The sequence below is a fragment of the Apus apus genome, chromosome 2 (assembly GCF_020740795.1).
Source record: "Apus apus isolate bApuApu2 chromosome 2, bApuApu2.pri.cur, whole genome shotgun sequence".
Taxonomy (NCBI): domain Eukaryota; kingdom Metazoa; phylum Chordata; class Aves; order Apodiformes; family Apodidae; genus Apus; species Apus apus.
Genome location: NC_067283.1, coordinates 23,347,989 through 23,363,728, shown reverse-complemented (window position 1 = coordinate 23,363,728; position 15,740 = coordinate 23,347,989). Strand labels below are relative to the sequence as shown.

The following is a 15,740-nucleotide window of genomic DNA, read 5'->3' as shown; positions in this document are numbered from 1 at the left end:
TAACTGAAGCAAAAAATATATTTTGAACTTGCATCTAAGCGCAGAAAAAGATCACCAGTTTTCAGTCTGCATTCCCATCTTCACTATATCATTTGCTTATTATTCATGAAAAACGAATACAATTCGGCTACTTTGTATTGTATTGCTTCTATACCATTCTTTTTTCTTCACTGTTGGTTAATAATCTGTCAATATGTCTCATTCCAGATAAAATTCTAACTGGAAGCTAGTGATTTGTTTTTGACTTTGAGAGCTGCAATACTCACCTTCATTTTCAGCAACACTGAGCCAATACGCATCTCCATTTTATTTGCAAAAAGAAAAAACATCACCATAACCTCACTCACAAATTAATTAATTTTCCTGCTGTGTCCAAAGGGGACAGTCTCAATAAGACTACCCATGCCATGGCATGCTGCTGCATGTAATTGGTAATAATAATAATAATAATAATAATAATAACAACAACAACAACAACAATAATAATTGCATATCTGCATAATGGTTTTTATTGTTGTTTTGGGGTTTGTATTTTTTTTACTTTTTCCACTTTTACTTTTTTCTCCGAGAATGTGTTCCATTACCAAGTTCTCATTCTTTGTTTAAGCTATGTTAAATGTAGAAACTCAAATGGCACCCAAGAAGTCACTTCTATAGCAGGAGTAAATGGCCAAGTACATCCTTAGCAGTAGATCCCAATATTGACTGCTTGCCAAAGGACCTATATTTCTGCACTGGGTGTGGCTCAGCAAGTTAACTTTCTCCACAGCAGCTGGTATAGAAATATAGACTGCTTTGGGTTGGAATGATTATCTAGTTCTAACCCCCCTGCATGGACAGGGACACCTCCCAGTAGAGCAGGTAGCTCAGAGCCCCATCTAACCTGCCCTTGAACACTTCCAGGGATGGGGCTTTCCTGTTTCAGTGTCTTACCACCCTCCCACTGAAGGATTTCTTTCTAATATCTAACCTAAAGTCTCCACAGAAGGTTCAGCTACACTCCAGTCTTCCAGCATTTGAGTTCCAACGACTGCCACCAGTCTTTGCCCTGCCCTGCAGGGAGGCCCCTTCACCCCAGGAGAAACAAGGATGAGATGCTGCCACCTTGACAGCATCACTACCAGGTTGCCTCTAACTTGTCTTTAAGATCCAGCTAACAAGCCTTCTGGACACAAGTAGACTTGTCTATAACAGTATTGATAACACACCACTGTTTTGGCTGTTGCTGAATAGGCCTGAAGAGCATCAAGATTTTATGTTTTTCCCTAATCCACTGTTCCCCTCAGCGACTAGGGCTGGAGGTAGCCAAAAGATTGCAGAGGTCAGGAAAGGACAATGCCAGAACAGCTGACCCAAAGTGGCCAAAGGGATATTCCATACCATATAAAGCCCTGATCAGCAATAAAACCTGAGGTAAAGGAAAGTGAAGTGGGTATCTGGCTTCCAAGGTGAGTATTGTTTGGGGACTGGCTGGGAATCAGTCTGATGTAGGATGTGGTAAACAATTTCCTTGGCTTGCTTTTTCTTCCTCTTCCTATTTTTCCTTCACCTATTATACTGTCTTTATCTCAATCCATTAGTTTTCTTGCTTTTGTTCTATTTTCTTCCCCCATCCCAGGGGAAGGAGAGAGGGAGCAAGTAGCTGTGTGGGTACTCAGCCGTTGGCAGAAGCTCTGAATAACTCCCAAAGTCTAAGTATAAATGCTTTCTCTCACAAAACAAAGCACAGAGCCCTTGTGTTCGCAGGGATTACACAAGGTGGTAGTGTTCAGAAACTTGCACACTTCATTTTAGTAGCAATTTTCTATCTCTGCTACTCTGACGCAGACTATTGCATAATCTCACTGCTCTATGTGTGGTAACTTTCCTCTAATTTACAGTTAAAGTAGTCACAGATAGTTCATTCCCAACTGTTTTTTGTCATTTATTCTCCTGGTGTTCATGAGCAAATACAGTAAGCAGCAAGCCTTTCTTTGCTGCACTGAAGCTGTACTCTTACTTCATACAACAAACTTTCCCATGTCTTATTTGTTCTCTGTTCCAGTCCAGTCTGAATTTAGATCTGTATGCACAGTATCACAAAAAGTGCTCCAAAAGATTTCATCCCAATTGCAGTATATGCACTATACTGTATATTGGAATACAATATGCAAAGTAAAAGGAAACCTAAGAACAATTAAATGACACAGTATTACAACATACAGTGGCACACTGCAGCTTCCTTTTGAACCTTAACTGCATTGTCTTCAGCACTCCAAGACCACAACGTTTTTTCATTTGTTTAAGCAAAAACAGCATTCAAGAATTTTTGGGTGGGTCCCTTCTTTTGGTTTCACTTCACTACTATCACTGAAACATACTACAAAAATTGTGGATCCAGGTATATCATCCAACATTTTAAGAAATGATAACAGATAAGAATGGTCGCCTTTTGTCAAAAAGAATGGCCTTGTTTCTTTGTACCCCAGAAGCATGGATTAAGAAACAGGTGAATCTTGACTACGTACACAAAACACTTTGAACACTGCAACAACACTGATTCCCAGTCTAAACTCTACCATCAACAGAACTTCACTGTGTACTAAATATTTTAAAGCCACAGGATCAGCGTAACTACACTGGCTGTTCACAAAGAGCCCCTGACAATGACTGTCTGTAAGCAACAGTTACGAGATTACTGTTCCAAATCATAACCAGTGCCTCCTTCCCCCACTACTCCAAATAAATTACCAGGAGACAGCTCTAGTAAGTGGCAGTCTTATTTTAATGATACTCATAAATAATTCTCTACAGCAAAAGTAAAATTAGTACTTACTCCAGCAAACTCCCCATCGAGCCTTTGAGAGGGAACATAGTGATGATGATGGAATAATACTTCTTACAGGGTAATCAATGCAAGTGTTGTTGGTATAACACCAAAGGCACTGTGCAAAAGGAAAAGACAATAAACTATTATATTTAAAAAATTATGCTTATTTTTTTGGATCAACTATTTAATAAGAATTAACAGTTAAAAAATAATGACTAACAGGGGGCAGACTAAAGTAGTAATTGTTAATATTTTTTGAATGTAACATTTACCCTGGTTTGAGTAGGAGGCTAAACTAGATGACTCATGACGTCTATCATACCGGTGGTGACAACTGGGAGCACAGAAAGGCCAACTGTAACATTTTGACTGAGACTACTCCATCTAACTATTAAAAACACGTGTAGCCCAAAAGGCAATACCTACTACAGCTACTGATTGCTGCAGAGGCTGAAGTAACACACAATATTTCAACCGACTCACTGCCAATGCTAAAAATCAAACTCATCGTCAAAATCAAGTTTGAAAAAAAAAGAAAAAAGACTAAACAACTGTGGGTGAAACTTGTCCTTAATTTTGACCTTCATCTACATAACCCAAAAATCAAGACTGAAAAGATTTTATTTAGAGGTAAAGCATACATCCTTTCCACAGTATGGCAGCAACCAAGGTCACACTCTGATGGATGTTGCTGACTTTATTTTAGTAGTCTCACGTAGATAACAAAGTGCAACATCATTACTTCAGTCTACATGTATTTTAGGGACATATTCTCAGTATTAAAAGATATGATAGTAACTATAAACATGAAATTAATGCTTCTTCCTCAGTAATCAGGAAGATGTGTATGACTGACTATTGTTCCCACCTTTCCCCAAAAACATTAGCTATATTTAACGATTCCTATAACTGTTGTTAGCGCCTCTTTTTTTTAATGCCTGGATTTCCTAAAATGTATTTTCCACAAGAATTTAGATTCTGTATATTTGTTTTTAGGACAAAGACGAGAATGACAAAAACAAACAGGTGAAGGGAAAAGTGTGTTGGTTGACCATTCAAAAGTTAAATAAGACTTCAGAAAATTCTCCAGAATCCTGAGGCTGTACACACACACACAGATTTTAAAATGTAGTCCTATTAACAAATGTTTGCGTATTTTGTATTACACAGTTATATGCAGTTAAAAAGTTGAAGGGGAAATTCAGAATGTTAATCAATAGATATTTACACATTATCTGGTAAAAAATTTTAGTACGCCTGGTAATCTAGTCAAAGCCATAAATGCTTCTTTGTGTTCAAGTATTTGAAGCTTCAGAATTCAACAGTCCAAATCAAAACCCTTATGTGTTATTTTTTAATATACGATACTGTAAGGAATAAGATTAAATGCAACAAAGTACCTACAAAATTACTACTCAGAATTTTCTGATAAAAACACAAAAAAACAGGTTTTCATCAACTCAGGACCAAGAGAAAAGATCAACCCAATTATAATTATCATAAACAAAATTTAAGCATTTTGAGTTATAATTTTATTTAACAGAAATAAATTACTACATTTTAGGGCTTGTTTGCAATTGTTTTTGTCCATTCACCAAACATTAATTTTTCATTCTTATCTGTTGCTGCTATTTCTATAACCACCAACAAGAAAACCTGATTTTTTTTTTCTATTGAGGGAATTCAAGTAATTTCAGCAAGCCTTTGCTTTTTTATTGCTCACACAAGTACTAATGATTTTGTTCTATAGCCTCTCTTTTAAAAAATGTGTGAATTGACTGAATCAAGTCTAAACATCTCTCTACAAGGTTAACACTGATGCTATTGAAGCAGTTGCCCTGAATCACCCATCATTCTGTCACCAAAACCAGCCTGGACACTGTCATTGGTTTTGCAGAATTTGAAAATAATATATCTACAATTCTGTTATTGTCTTCAGTGCACAAACACAGCAAAAGGATTCTCTCATTAGGTGAACACATAGCTCTCATGTTAATAAGCTATGCTCATGCAGCAGCAGTACTTATTTGAACTGACAGTCTTAACAGTGCTAGTACTTTAATGATCCATACTTTCCATTTCCTACTTTACACTTTTGAAGATGAAGAGTTCTTTACACAATATCATGTTTCTGATGAAAAATACACAGGTCTGACAACACAGAATGACATCATCGATACAAGGGAATATTTTATATTAAAAAAAACAAAAAATGCATAACAAATATTCAACAATAAGTTCAGATATCTCTCTGCATTCTCAAGTGAAAAGTTTTACAGTAACTTATGTTACTTAAAGACTCCCAAAATATTTCTTTTCAGTGATGCATGAAGTGAGAATTCAAGATAACCTCTCACCTTAAATATGAGAGTTTCTTCTGCTCTGCAGGAACACCTTTTGCACATTTATAATAACCCTTACTGTGGAGCTAAAAAAGTTTTGAGCAAAGGATAAAAAAAAAATCCTATTGTTTTACATCTCTGCCCTATTGTAATATCACTGGAAATCTAAACACTTGGCTACCAGAACAAAGACCCAGCCTGGAAGTCTTAAGTACTTACAGTCTGATGCAGCCAGTGAAGATCCAGGCAGCCTCAGTCAAATGCACTGCTTGGGGCAGCCCCAGAGAAAGACATTTCTATTTTATTTACATTAATTTCCCAGTTCTCCTAGCATTCAATAAACACAATGCATTTTAGCCATATATGATTCATATACGCCCTTTTGTAAGGCAGAAAGTTAAGTAAGTGCTGCTTGCAAAACAAGAATGAGCCTAAACCAGCAGCAATACCAACTCACTCAGTTGTGCTATGCACTGAGCACACATGGAAACTGGAAGCCTGGATTCTACACGGTCCTCTCCAAACAAAGCAGAGAAGTATCCTGAGTGACCAAATCATGGAGCAACCCTGGCAAAGTGAAAGCCCACTGGCACTGAGCATGATTGAGGGGAAGCAGCACATCAGTTGACTCTACCATTTATATAAGAGCTGATACTCAACTGACTGATCTTGACTTCCTCTTACTTAGCGTAGTTTGACTCAATTCACCATAAAACCACAAAACAAAACCCCACCAAACAGCCAAACAAATCCTAACAATTTTATTTCATATTAACTGAAGAAAACCACAAAATCCTCATAAACCAAAAGGATGCTAGAAATCTTACCGCAACATTTTTTAGACATTCTTCACAAGATCTCTGGGAAAACTCTGAGCACGCTAGGAAAAAAAACACCACCACACACAGGTGTTATATTTACATTTACTTAGTAAATGTGAAGCATTTAACGTAACACTTAACCTTTTATTTTTTTACTTCTAGAGACAAGCAACAATTTTGACTGAAATAATTAACAACAACTCAGTAAATGCATTCTAATTCTGTAGCAAACAGATACGAAGTCCCTCAGTTTGACCTCTGACATAGTTAGGAAAATAATTCAAGCTTACCTTTAACTTCAATCTGATTTCTCTAAGGACAACACGGAAGATACAATCCAAGAGCTGAAGTTGTAAGACTTTTATACTTCAATTTAGATACTTTTTTTGCAGCTTTGGAAGCCTAGCAAAAGCTAACCCTTGGCTAGGATTCGTCCTCCTTTCATAGATACTGACCTTTTTCTGGAGGAAAAAAAGTTTTTAAAAGGTAAAAGCCCTCCAAATAACACTTAAAAAGTGTTTACAAATATAAGACACAAAGCTATTTTCTAAGAAGAACTCTTAACAGAATTTTGAAAAGCCAAGTGATGCAGAAGGACTTAACTCATTTTATTTGGATTTTAAAAAACGTCTTCTATACTAAAAAAAGTATTTACTGGTGTTCACATTCCCAAAGAATTCCAGCAAAAGACTATGACTTTCATTTAGAAGTACTGAATGCTTATCATCTTAAGACTAGTTTTATTTATCCACAACATAGACATGATTTGTTGCCTGCAAAACCACATCCATACCATAGTCTTGATCTAGATGAACTACTTCACAGATGAGGGAGACACAAACAATTTTTATTTTTTATTTAATTTCAAATAGATACCAAGTTGATAGTCTGCCTCTAATATTTCAAGGGTCTGCTCTATGATCAGGGAAAAATAATAAATGTAAGCCATAGCACCACTACCATCAATAATTCACGCTGTATTTTAAACAGTATTTATCAAATATAATAACCCTTCTATAGTGGCACGTAACATCAGCATTCATCACCTACTATGTAATAAAGCGCTAAATAATTTTTACATACCAAGCCTGGTTTATCAAGCAATGGAGACATTACTTTGATAAGTGGTGTAGTTTTTACAAAATAGTTTAGTTTAACACCTTGTACAGAGTGCACTGTAGTTGTATGAAGATTATATTCTCATGAGATAACAAGAAGATATTACTGTTCATGCACTCCATTGTTAAATTTTTTATTTCTTACAGCTAGAATGCTGCCCACACATACAAGAATTGTACTAAGTTAACTACACATCAATTACCTGTTTGGCCTCACTTTCTAGATGTAGTCACAGACCAGGGTATCGTAGCACAAATACAGAACAAAGGTTGTTCCTCCACAAAAATACAGGCAAAATAAAATAGCACTGACAATCAAACTCTGTTTGGCTTAAAAACAGCTTTCTCCCCCTCCCCTTTTCAATCTGTATTTGTGCATGATTGTAGCATATGCAGGGATATTTTTTTTGCTTTAGGAAGACAAAGCTCTATAGCAGCACACACTGAAGACTGGAGACTGCAACAATGCTTGAAGATCAGTGAGAAAGTAGTAAAGCTCTTCTTACTACACAAAAAAAAAACCAACCCAAACACCACCAAACCAAAACAGCGCAACTACTCAGATAACCAGAAACCTTTCAACACCTCTATTACTCATTGATAGTTTATTAGTTTAACTTGTTCTCTGCCCTCTTTCTCTGGAAAACACTGTTCTTTAACAGTTGCTCTCTCCTACTGGCGTAACAGTACTTTCTCCAAGAACTCTTACTGCCCCTCAGCCTCACTTTTGCTCCAGCAATTAAACCCACATTCTTCTAGGTATTTTCTGAAACAGATTAACACAACCTTTGCAGCCCTGCTTTATGTCAGTCCAGCCCTGGCAAACACAGGTGCTGAACTGAGGAATCTTTAACAGGATGTAGGAATAAGGTCCCCCAGTCTTGCAGAACTACAATAAAACTGACATCTCTCTCTTCTCACTTCAGTAACCGAGATGCATGTACTAGTCAACAAGTCTACCTCCCTAGTTTTCATCCAACTGTTTCAAATTGAGATTAAAACACTACCAGTCAATAACAATCCATCTTTTTTCACTTTAACATTATTTCTAATATTTATTCCTTAAAGGTCATCCACATTTTTCTGTATAATGTCATGATCCTTCTCCATATCAACAACCAACTTAGTGTCATGGCCAAATTCCTAAATTCACATGAACAATAATAACAAGCTTTTTCCCTAGAGAAGCCATAAGCAACTCCATCGCAATTCAACACGATTTTTGGCTCCAACCCAACTCTTTAGTTTTGCTTATCTTTGTCAGAACTACTTGACAGAAACTGATTAACTTGTAGTTTTTAGCAGGTCTACCTTTTGTTCTTCCCCCCTAACAGCTGAGAAACACTGACAGCTCCCTTTCTCTTCTACCTCAAGCGAAGCTGTCTCACAAAGTTGGATGCTTCCTTTCCGAGAATAGACTTCCATAAAAGAAACCAAACACTTTAAATCTGGCTCTAAAAACACATGTCAACGCCCACCTGAGATAATCCAATTTAATACAAACTACCCTTATGTGCTCCTTTCTGGTCAAATCCACTAACAGCAACTAAATTTGAGGCCAAGCTTCACCAACTGCTCTCCGTAAGTAGCTACGAGATGAACGATTCTGAGAGAACAGGACGGCAAGCGCACATCCATCAGCTTCTCCTTTTAAGCCACATGCCTCGCCATTAGTCACGACAGAGAAAACCTATGCGTTTGCTGTCTCCCTGCAGCCGAACTCCCTAAAACCAGAGGCCCGCCGGCACCTCAAAGCCCAGGGCCACCGCCCCCTCCTCCAGCGGGCCGCTCGGAGCCAGCCGCTCGGGAGCGGGCTGCCTGCCCTGCCGCGGCCGTGCCGAAGGAGGGCAGCCGGGCCGCGGCCACCCCGCAGCACCAGCCCGCTCCGAGGCGGGGGACGAGCACCGAGGCAAAACCCGAGCTCCGCCGACTCTCCAGAAGGCGCTCCCGGGCGGCGCCCAGCGCCTGCAGGCCTCCAGGCGAGCGGGGGCCCCTGCCCGTCCCTCCTGCCGCCGCCCCCGCCGCCCCGCTCAGGAGCACGCGGGGGCCTTCGGCGAGAAGCAGCCGGGGAAAGCCCCGCATCCGCTGCCCGGCGCCTCCGCGGGGAGAGAACGGCTCCTCGCAGCCCCCCGCCCCTCCTTACCCTGCGCGGGTGCCGGTGGAGCCGTGGCGGCGAGGTGCGCCAGCCCCAGGCCGGCACAGCCGCACAGCAGCGCCAGGCCCCGCAGCAGCGCCAGCCCCCGCGGCCCCCAGCGCTGCGTCCCCATGGCCGCGCCGGGCGGGACAGGGCGGGACAGGCCGCGCCGGACAGGGCGGGACAGGGCCGGGCGGAACAGGCCGCGCGCAGGCGCCAACGGCCGCCAGCGGGGCGGGGCGGGGCGGGGCGGCCGTGGGGGAGGGGTTCGGTGGGCTGGTTGTGAGTTTCACCGTGAGTGTGTGTGAGAGTCGTGGGTAGACTCGTTTCTGCTGTGCAACAGGCCCTTTCCCCGCCGTCAAGGCTTCTGTCTCTTTTGGTTTGGCCCTCTGCTTCCCCTTCCCTTGCTGTGCGAGCTCGTCCAGCTGCGGCGAGGGCGGGGAGGCGGCAGGGGCTGCGGGCCCCGGCTCCCGCCTGCCGGTGGTGGTTTGTTGGTGAGGGTGGCCAGCAGGCCGCCAAAGCCAGCGGGCCGAAAAGAGGTGTCCCCAGATCAGGCCTGGCCAGAGAGGGCGGTAAAGAGGTGGAGACAAATAGGAAAATTTGCCATGGCCTTCCTATTTGAAAAGAATAAGGAGTTGCTGGTTTTCCACAGTGACCCGGCTCTGGGGGCCTTGCAGCAGCATGTAGCTCTCTCTGAAGATAAGGCACAGGCATAAGAGAAACCAAACCCTCTGAGATGGCAGGGTAAGGGCACATCAGATACTTTGATCTCAAAGATCCAAGACAATTGTGGTTAGGCACCAAATCCAATCCTTAATGACCAATGATGCAATATACTTTGCTGTGCTCTGGCAGCCAACATTTATTTATTTAAATGATCCTATAGTTGAGCTTCTCTGTGATCATGTTCAGGAATAGGAATATTGAGTAATGGGTGTAGGGATTTTTTGTGTGGAAGGACTCTGCTTCAAGCAGGAAGCAAACATTCCCTCCACAAATTGCATCATTTCAGTCAGCAGTGACTCCAGTTGCTTGTAACCTTCTCAAACACAGTAGTGTTTAGGCCACTTTTATTAGTCTTGTGTAATGACGCTATTGCTATTATCGAAAGTATTGCGATTGGTTTGTGGGCATAAGGAGAGCAGACATGAGCTGTTTGAGACACTTTTGCAAATGCGCTTGAGACCTAACAAGTAATAAAGTCAATGTCCTTCGCAGTGCTTGACCTTGCCACCCTAACTAACTTTAGGAATCTAATTCACCTAACTGCTGCGATTAATACCCTGAAGTCCCACACAGTAATGTGTTAGTAGCTCCAGGAAACAGTTCAGAGGGAATTAGGACAACTGCTAGCAGCTCCAGTGACTTAGGCCAGTGTGTAAAATTAAAAGAAACTAACCTGAGTCTTGTTGCTTGGTTCTAAGGATGCTGTCCTTCAAAGCTGACAGAATGCTACACTGCACCAGGATGGCTTTGTGAGACATTTAGCAGTTTCAGCAGCAGCCGATTGGAAGGTGCACCTTACCTTAAGTTTCAACCTGTGCAATAAAAAGTTATTTAGATTTCATTTTGCCTACATACCTTCTGTGGATTTTCACCAAAAGGGCTAGAGTCCATGCCTCTCAGTCTTCAGGGAGTGTTAGAAAAATAGAGTTAAAGAGTAAGCATATGTGCCATATGGAAACCAGGATGTTTTTACCTGAGCTTAATATAGGACATTATTGACTCATTACTTCAGCATTCTTCATCTGACTGATTCATAGAATCTTTATGCTCTGAAACACTTTTTTTTTTTCTTGTTTCCACATTCTTAAGTCACTTGTGACATGCTCTTAGAATAGTGGAGACACACAGATGAGTGAGAAAGACTACCAAAGATAAGGAACTGTTTACATAGGTAGTAATAATTCAAAAGGCTATAGCTAAGGAGGCATACAACAGAGATATATAGTCATGAGTGACACACAGGAAGTGAACACTGAATGACTGTCTTTTATAATACAAGACCTAGAGGGCCTTGAGCACAATTATCAAGCAGAAGATTGAAAACAAAAGTACTTAGCAGAAAATAAAGTGCTGAAAGTATAGCTAAGTTGTGAAACTCTGTCTTTGGATAATAAGGGTGCTAAAAGTTTTGATTAGTCAAAAAAGAAAGGATTTTTATTTTTTTTCCCATGAATATGTCTGGTAACAGTTGTTAAACACCAAGATACCACCTCTGGTCCAGAAAGTCCCTGAACCACACTGCCAGAAGCTGTATGCAATTGCCAAGGAAGATTCATTACATTATTGCTTTATTCTGACATTCTTCCTTAGGCATCTGTTGTTGACTGCCATTTTAGGCAAGATACTGAGCAAAAAGTACCCTTCAAATTACTCAAATGCAACCACTCTAATTAATTTTCTTTTTCTCAAAGGCTTATATTATTTTCCACATGATTTTGATTAAATGTTCTGAATTATGTTTGAGGCAGCGGGGAAGTCCTCTAGCTGATATTTTATAACTTAGTTTTGGATGGCTTTATGTATTCGGTGAAGAATGACTTCTCATAAAACAGCTCAAATTCCAAGTCAGAGTTTGGTGCTGATATGCATCTTTCTCATCATATAAGCTAATGGAAAATACATTTTAGGTTGAGTCTTGTGAGTTGCTTCTAGCATGGTTAGTCTAAAGTAAGTCTCTTTCAACTGAAGCGAAGAGTTATGGTAGAGGGGAATGTGAAGGATTTGCTCAGAGCTCTTTGAAAGTATGGTTACATTAATCTTCTCAGATCTAGCTTTGTTATTCCTTTGAGGGACAAAAACATTAATATAATTTATTAATAGCTATGGTAATTCTCTCACAATAGCTATACCTACAGTAATTATTCACTTTTTTCTTGATTGGGTAACCACTCCCCCAGCAGATGTAAATTCCCAGGAAATGGAGTGTAAAAGACATGAAAAAGTGATCTACCAATAAACTGGCTTTGGACAAGCAGTATGTATGAAGATTACAAACAAAAAGAAAATCAGAACTTCAACAAATGCCAGCTCTCTAGATTCTGCCTGGAGTTTTGAACAGCATTTCTACTCATGCATTTTCAGCAGCAGCTTTAGAACCTTTTCCTCATCACTGCTCCAGCTCTTCCCTAGTGACAGAACACCTGAATGAGCCATTCACTGGGTAGATGAGCAAAAAACAGATTGGGCTGACAAGAGTCTTGACTTTTTTTTTTTTTAACTGCTTTATTTTTTATTATTACCAGTCCTGACAACCTTAAAGGTGATATATGAGTTACAAAGTCTGTGTGTGTTCAGTTGATTCCCTTAATGACAGTATTACTTCATCACTGTGAATGAGTTTACCCAGCTTGCCTAATTACAATATGCATAAATAATTCAGCTGATAAGTCATGTAAGTGATTATAGTGTCACTGTTTTTTCTTTGCTGTGTTGAGCTTAATGACATAGGCCCTGGTAACAGGCCTTTTACCCCAGCAATATGTTGTTCAAAGAGGTTTTTTTCATTTGAGGCTGGCAGGAACGTGAACATATCTTCAGGTTGCAATTTGATGTGTACTTAGTTCTGCTTTCCCACCAAAAGCAGTCAGTGCTTCTTTCTCTGAGAATGCTTGTTCTTGCATCCTACAAACCCCGTGGTATATGAAAAACAAACAAACAAATCACAACCCCCAAAAACATTTCTGCAGTCCTATAGTGAAATGATGCACCTGCAAGTTCGTTTTTCAGCTAAACCAGTGATACTGTACTTGGGTCAGTGGGCAGGAGACCAACTTCTTACACTGGCACAGCAGAGGAGGAAATGTGAGGACATGAAACAGGGAAGGACCTGTGCACTTTTTTTTTTTTTACTCACTTGCAGGACCAGCATAAATGCAATCTTGGCTTCATAATAAGGCTCTGTTGAAGTCATACAAGAGGGTACATGGGAGGTCTGGTACTTTGTTAAAGTGAGAGGCTAACTATGATTTAATACCTATAGGGAGCAGATCTGCTGAATGAGAATGTGGACCTTCATATAGTCATCCTTAAGAGTGTATTCGGATTTTAATAAATTGGCTCTTAACAACTATCTTCTTAAAATTCAGAGTATTAATAATACCATTGTATAGAGAACAAGGTGTAGACACAAGGTCAGGCAATTTCTGAAGGTCAAATAAAGGTCATATGATATCCACCCTTCCATAAATGATCTTCACTGAAGATTATTTCAACACTGTGCTGCATGAAATCCTCGTCTCTGAGTTGGAAAGATACTAATTTGATGGATGGACCACTCATTGGACAAGGAATTGGCTGTGTGGTTGCACTCCAATAGTAATGGTCAAGGGCTTGATATCCAAATGCAGACCAGTGATGAGTGGCATGACTCAAGGGTTGGTACTGGGATTGATGCTGTTCAAAATCCTTGTTGGCGACATGGACAGTTGAATTGAGTGCACCCTCTGCAGATTTGCTGACAACACCAAGCTGTGTGGTGTGGTTGACACGCTAGAAGGAAGGGAGGGACCTTAACAGGATAGAGAGGTGGGCCCGTGCCAACCTCATGAAGTTCAAAAAGACCCAGTGCAAGGTCCTGCACCTGGGTTGGGGCAATCCCAAGTACAGTTACAGGTTGGGTGGAGAATGGATTGAGAGCAGCATTAAAGTGTTGGTTGATGAGAAGCTCAACATGAACCAGCAATGTGCACTTGCAGCCCAGAAAGCCAACCGTGTCTTGTGCTGCATCAAAAGAAGCGTGACCAGCAGGTCAAGGGAGGTGATTCTCCCCCTCTACTCCACTCTTGTGAGATCCCACCTGGCATACTGTGTCCAGTTCTGGAGCCCCCAACATAAGAAGGACATGGAGCTCTTGAAGCGAGTCCAGAGGAGAGCCATCAAGATAATGAGAGGGCTGGAGCACCTCTGGTCCAGTGGGAGGTGTCCCTGCCCATGCAGGGGGGTTGGATCTAGTTGACCTTTAAGATTTCTTCCAACCCAAACCATTCTATGATTCTATGAAACAGAACTGCTAAAGATCCTAATAGTTAGCAGTGGTATGTATCATAACCAGATTCACTCCAGACCTGCAAATACACAGACAGCAGGTACTTGCAGGGACTGGAACAGTACAGTATAGAGGGGAAGTGATATACCTTATTCAATGTTTGGATTTTTAGTATAAATATAATGGCCTAATTTTATCATTCAGGCAAACCCTGAGATTAAACCAGAGATTGAATTGGCTGTTAAATAGTCTTAATAAATTCAGGCATGATCAGCTGAATACTAGTGGGACAGTTGAAGTAAATCAATCTTCTCAATTGATGTGGACCCTTGCTGTCATGGAAATAAGTTTTGCACCCACAGCAATTTCTGGGTTGTAAGAGGGAGCCCAGGGGAATATATGAGATCAGTTTAGTATCTCTGCTAAGGGTGGTGGTAAGTAGCAGCTTCTTTTCTTTGTTTTTCCTTGCACAATACTCGGGTGACCACACACTTAATAGTTAGGGAGTAACGTACTGTTCAAAGAGTATCTACATAATTACTCAATGCTTTTGTGGTTACATGGAGATAAAAATGTGAGTTTCTTAATAAACAACATATAGTGACATTTTTTTGCCTTCTGACTCTCACAGCTCATGTTACATGTGAGGGTTTTTTTTAAAGGAATAGTTGCAAAAGCATTAATATGTGCAGTGTTCTGCACAATGTTTAAAAGAACTGAATTGCAGTCTATTTAAATCATAGTCTATTGTTAGATTTGTTGTAATACTACTCTGACCAAAATTACAAGCTGAGGGCTTCAAAACCTGTATTTTGGTAGAATGTGGCAATGCATGAACAGCTGTTAATATTTAGTCCTCTCTAATATTTCAAACAAGAGAAAGTAATACATTTTCTAACATAACAGGTACTGAACTGATTAATTCTAGCAGAGCTAACTAATTTATTTTGAAAACCATTTGACTTATCTAGACAAAGACTAATTGTTAAATTCAGATTTTCTTGGATGGAAGGGCTGATTTGTTTTTTGGCTGAGCAGTGCTGCACATAAAATGGATAGACTGTTTAATAAAAATAATGACTGGGGCCTTGGCATAGGGTGTTGTTTAGATCTCCAAAACAGGCCAGTTAGTTGCAGTCTGGGTAGTGACCTGATTACTGGATCAGACAATACTCCCCTAATGTCTTCTCTGCTCAGTTCTTACATGCCATCTGGCCTCTGATTCTGCATAACTACTTCAGCACTTTGCTACAGAATACTTTAAAGTAAAACATCTTAATCTATTAAACATATACAAAAAGACTGTTTTATATGACCATTTCTACATCTACAGGAATGGTTTCTACAGACTGTTTACAAACATCTTATCCAAACGCAGTCTGGTCAGTTCTGCAGCAGGAACTACCAGGAGTCTCTGAAAGGGACAGATTCTTCACCCAGGATGTTAAATGACACATTTAGGAGTAGAAATTTGTCTTGCCACAGCAAGAGCTGCCTGAGAGGAACCTTCAGTACTGCCTGAAATC

At 40.4% G+C, this 15,740-nt stretch overlaps 1 protein-coding gene across 1 annotated transcript in view; it reads right to left on the bottom strand.

The window, feature by feature from the left end:
- LOC127381647 (pituitary tumor-transforming gene 1 protein-interacting protein-like) overlaps positions 1–9,374 on the bottom strand; it is a 28,602-nt gene extending 19,228 nt beyond the window's left edge. The window contains exons 1-3 of the mRNA XM_051612205.1: positions 9,234–9,374; positions 5,979–6,031; positions 2,816–2,924 (exon numbers count right to left, since the gene is read on the bottom strand). Coding sequence (XP_051468165.1) covers positions 2,816–2,924; positions 5,979–6,031; positions 9,234–9,357 — 286 coding nt within the window. The 5' untranslated portion in view covers positions 9,358–9,374. The remainder of the gene's footprint in view (positions 1–2,815; positions 2,925–5,978; positions 6,032–9,233) is intronic.
- Positions 9,375–15,740: the final 6,366 nt, after the last annotated feature.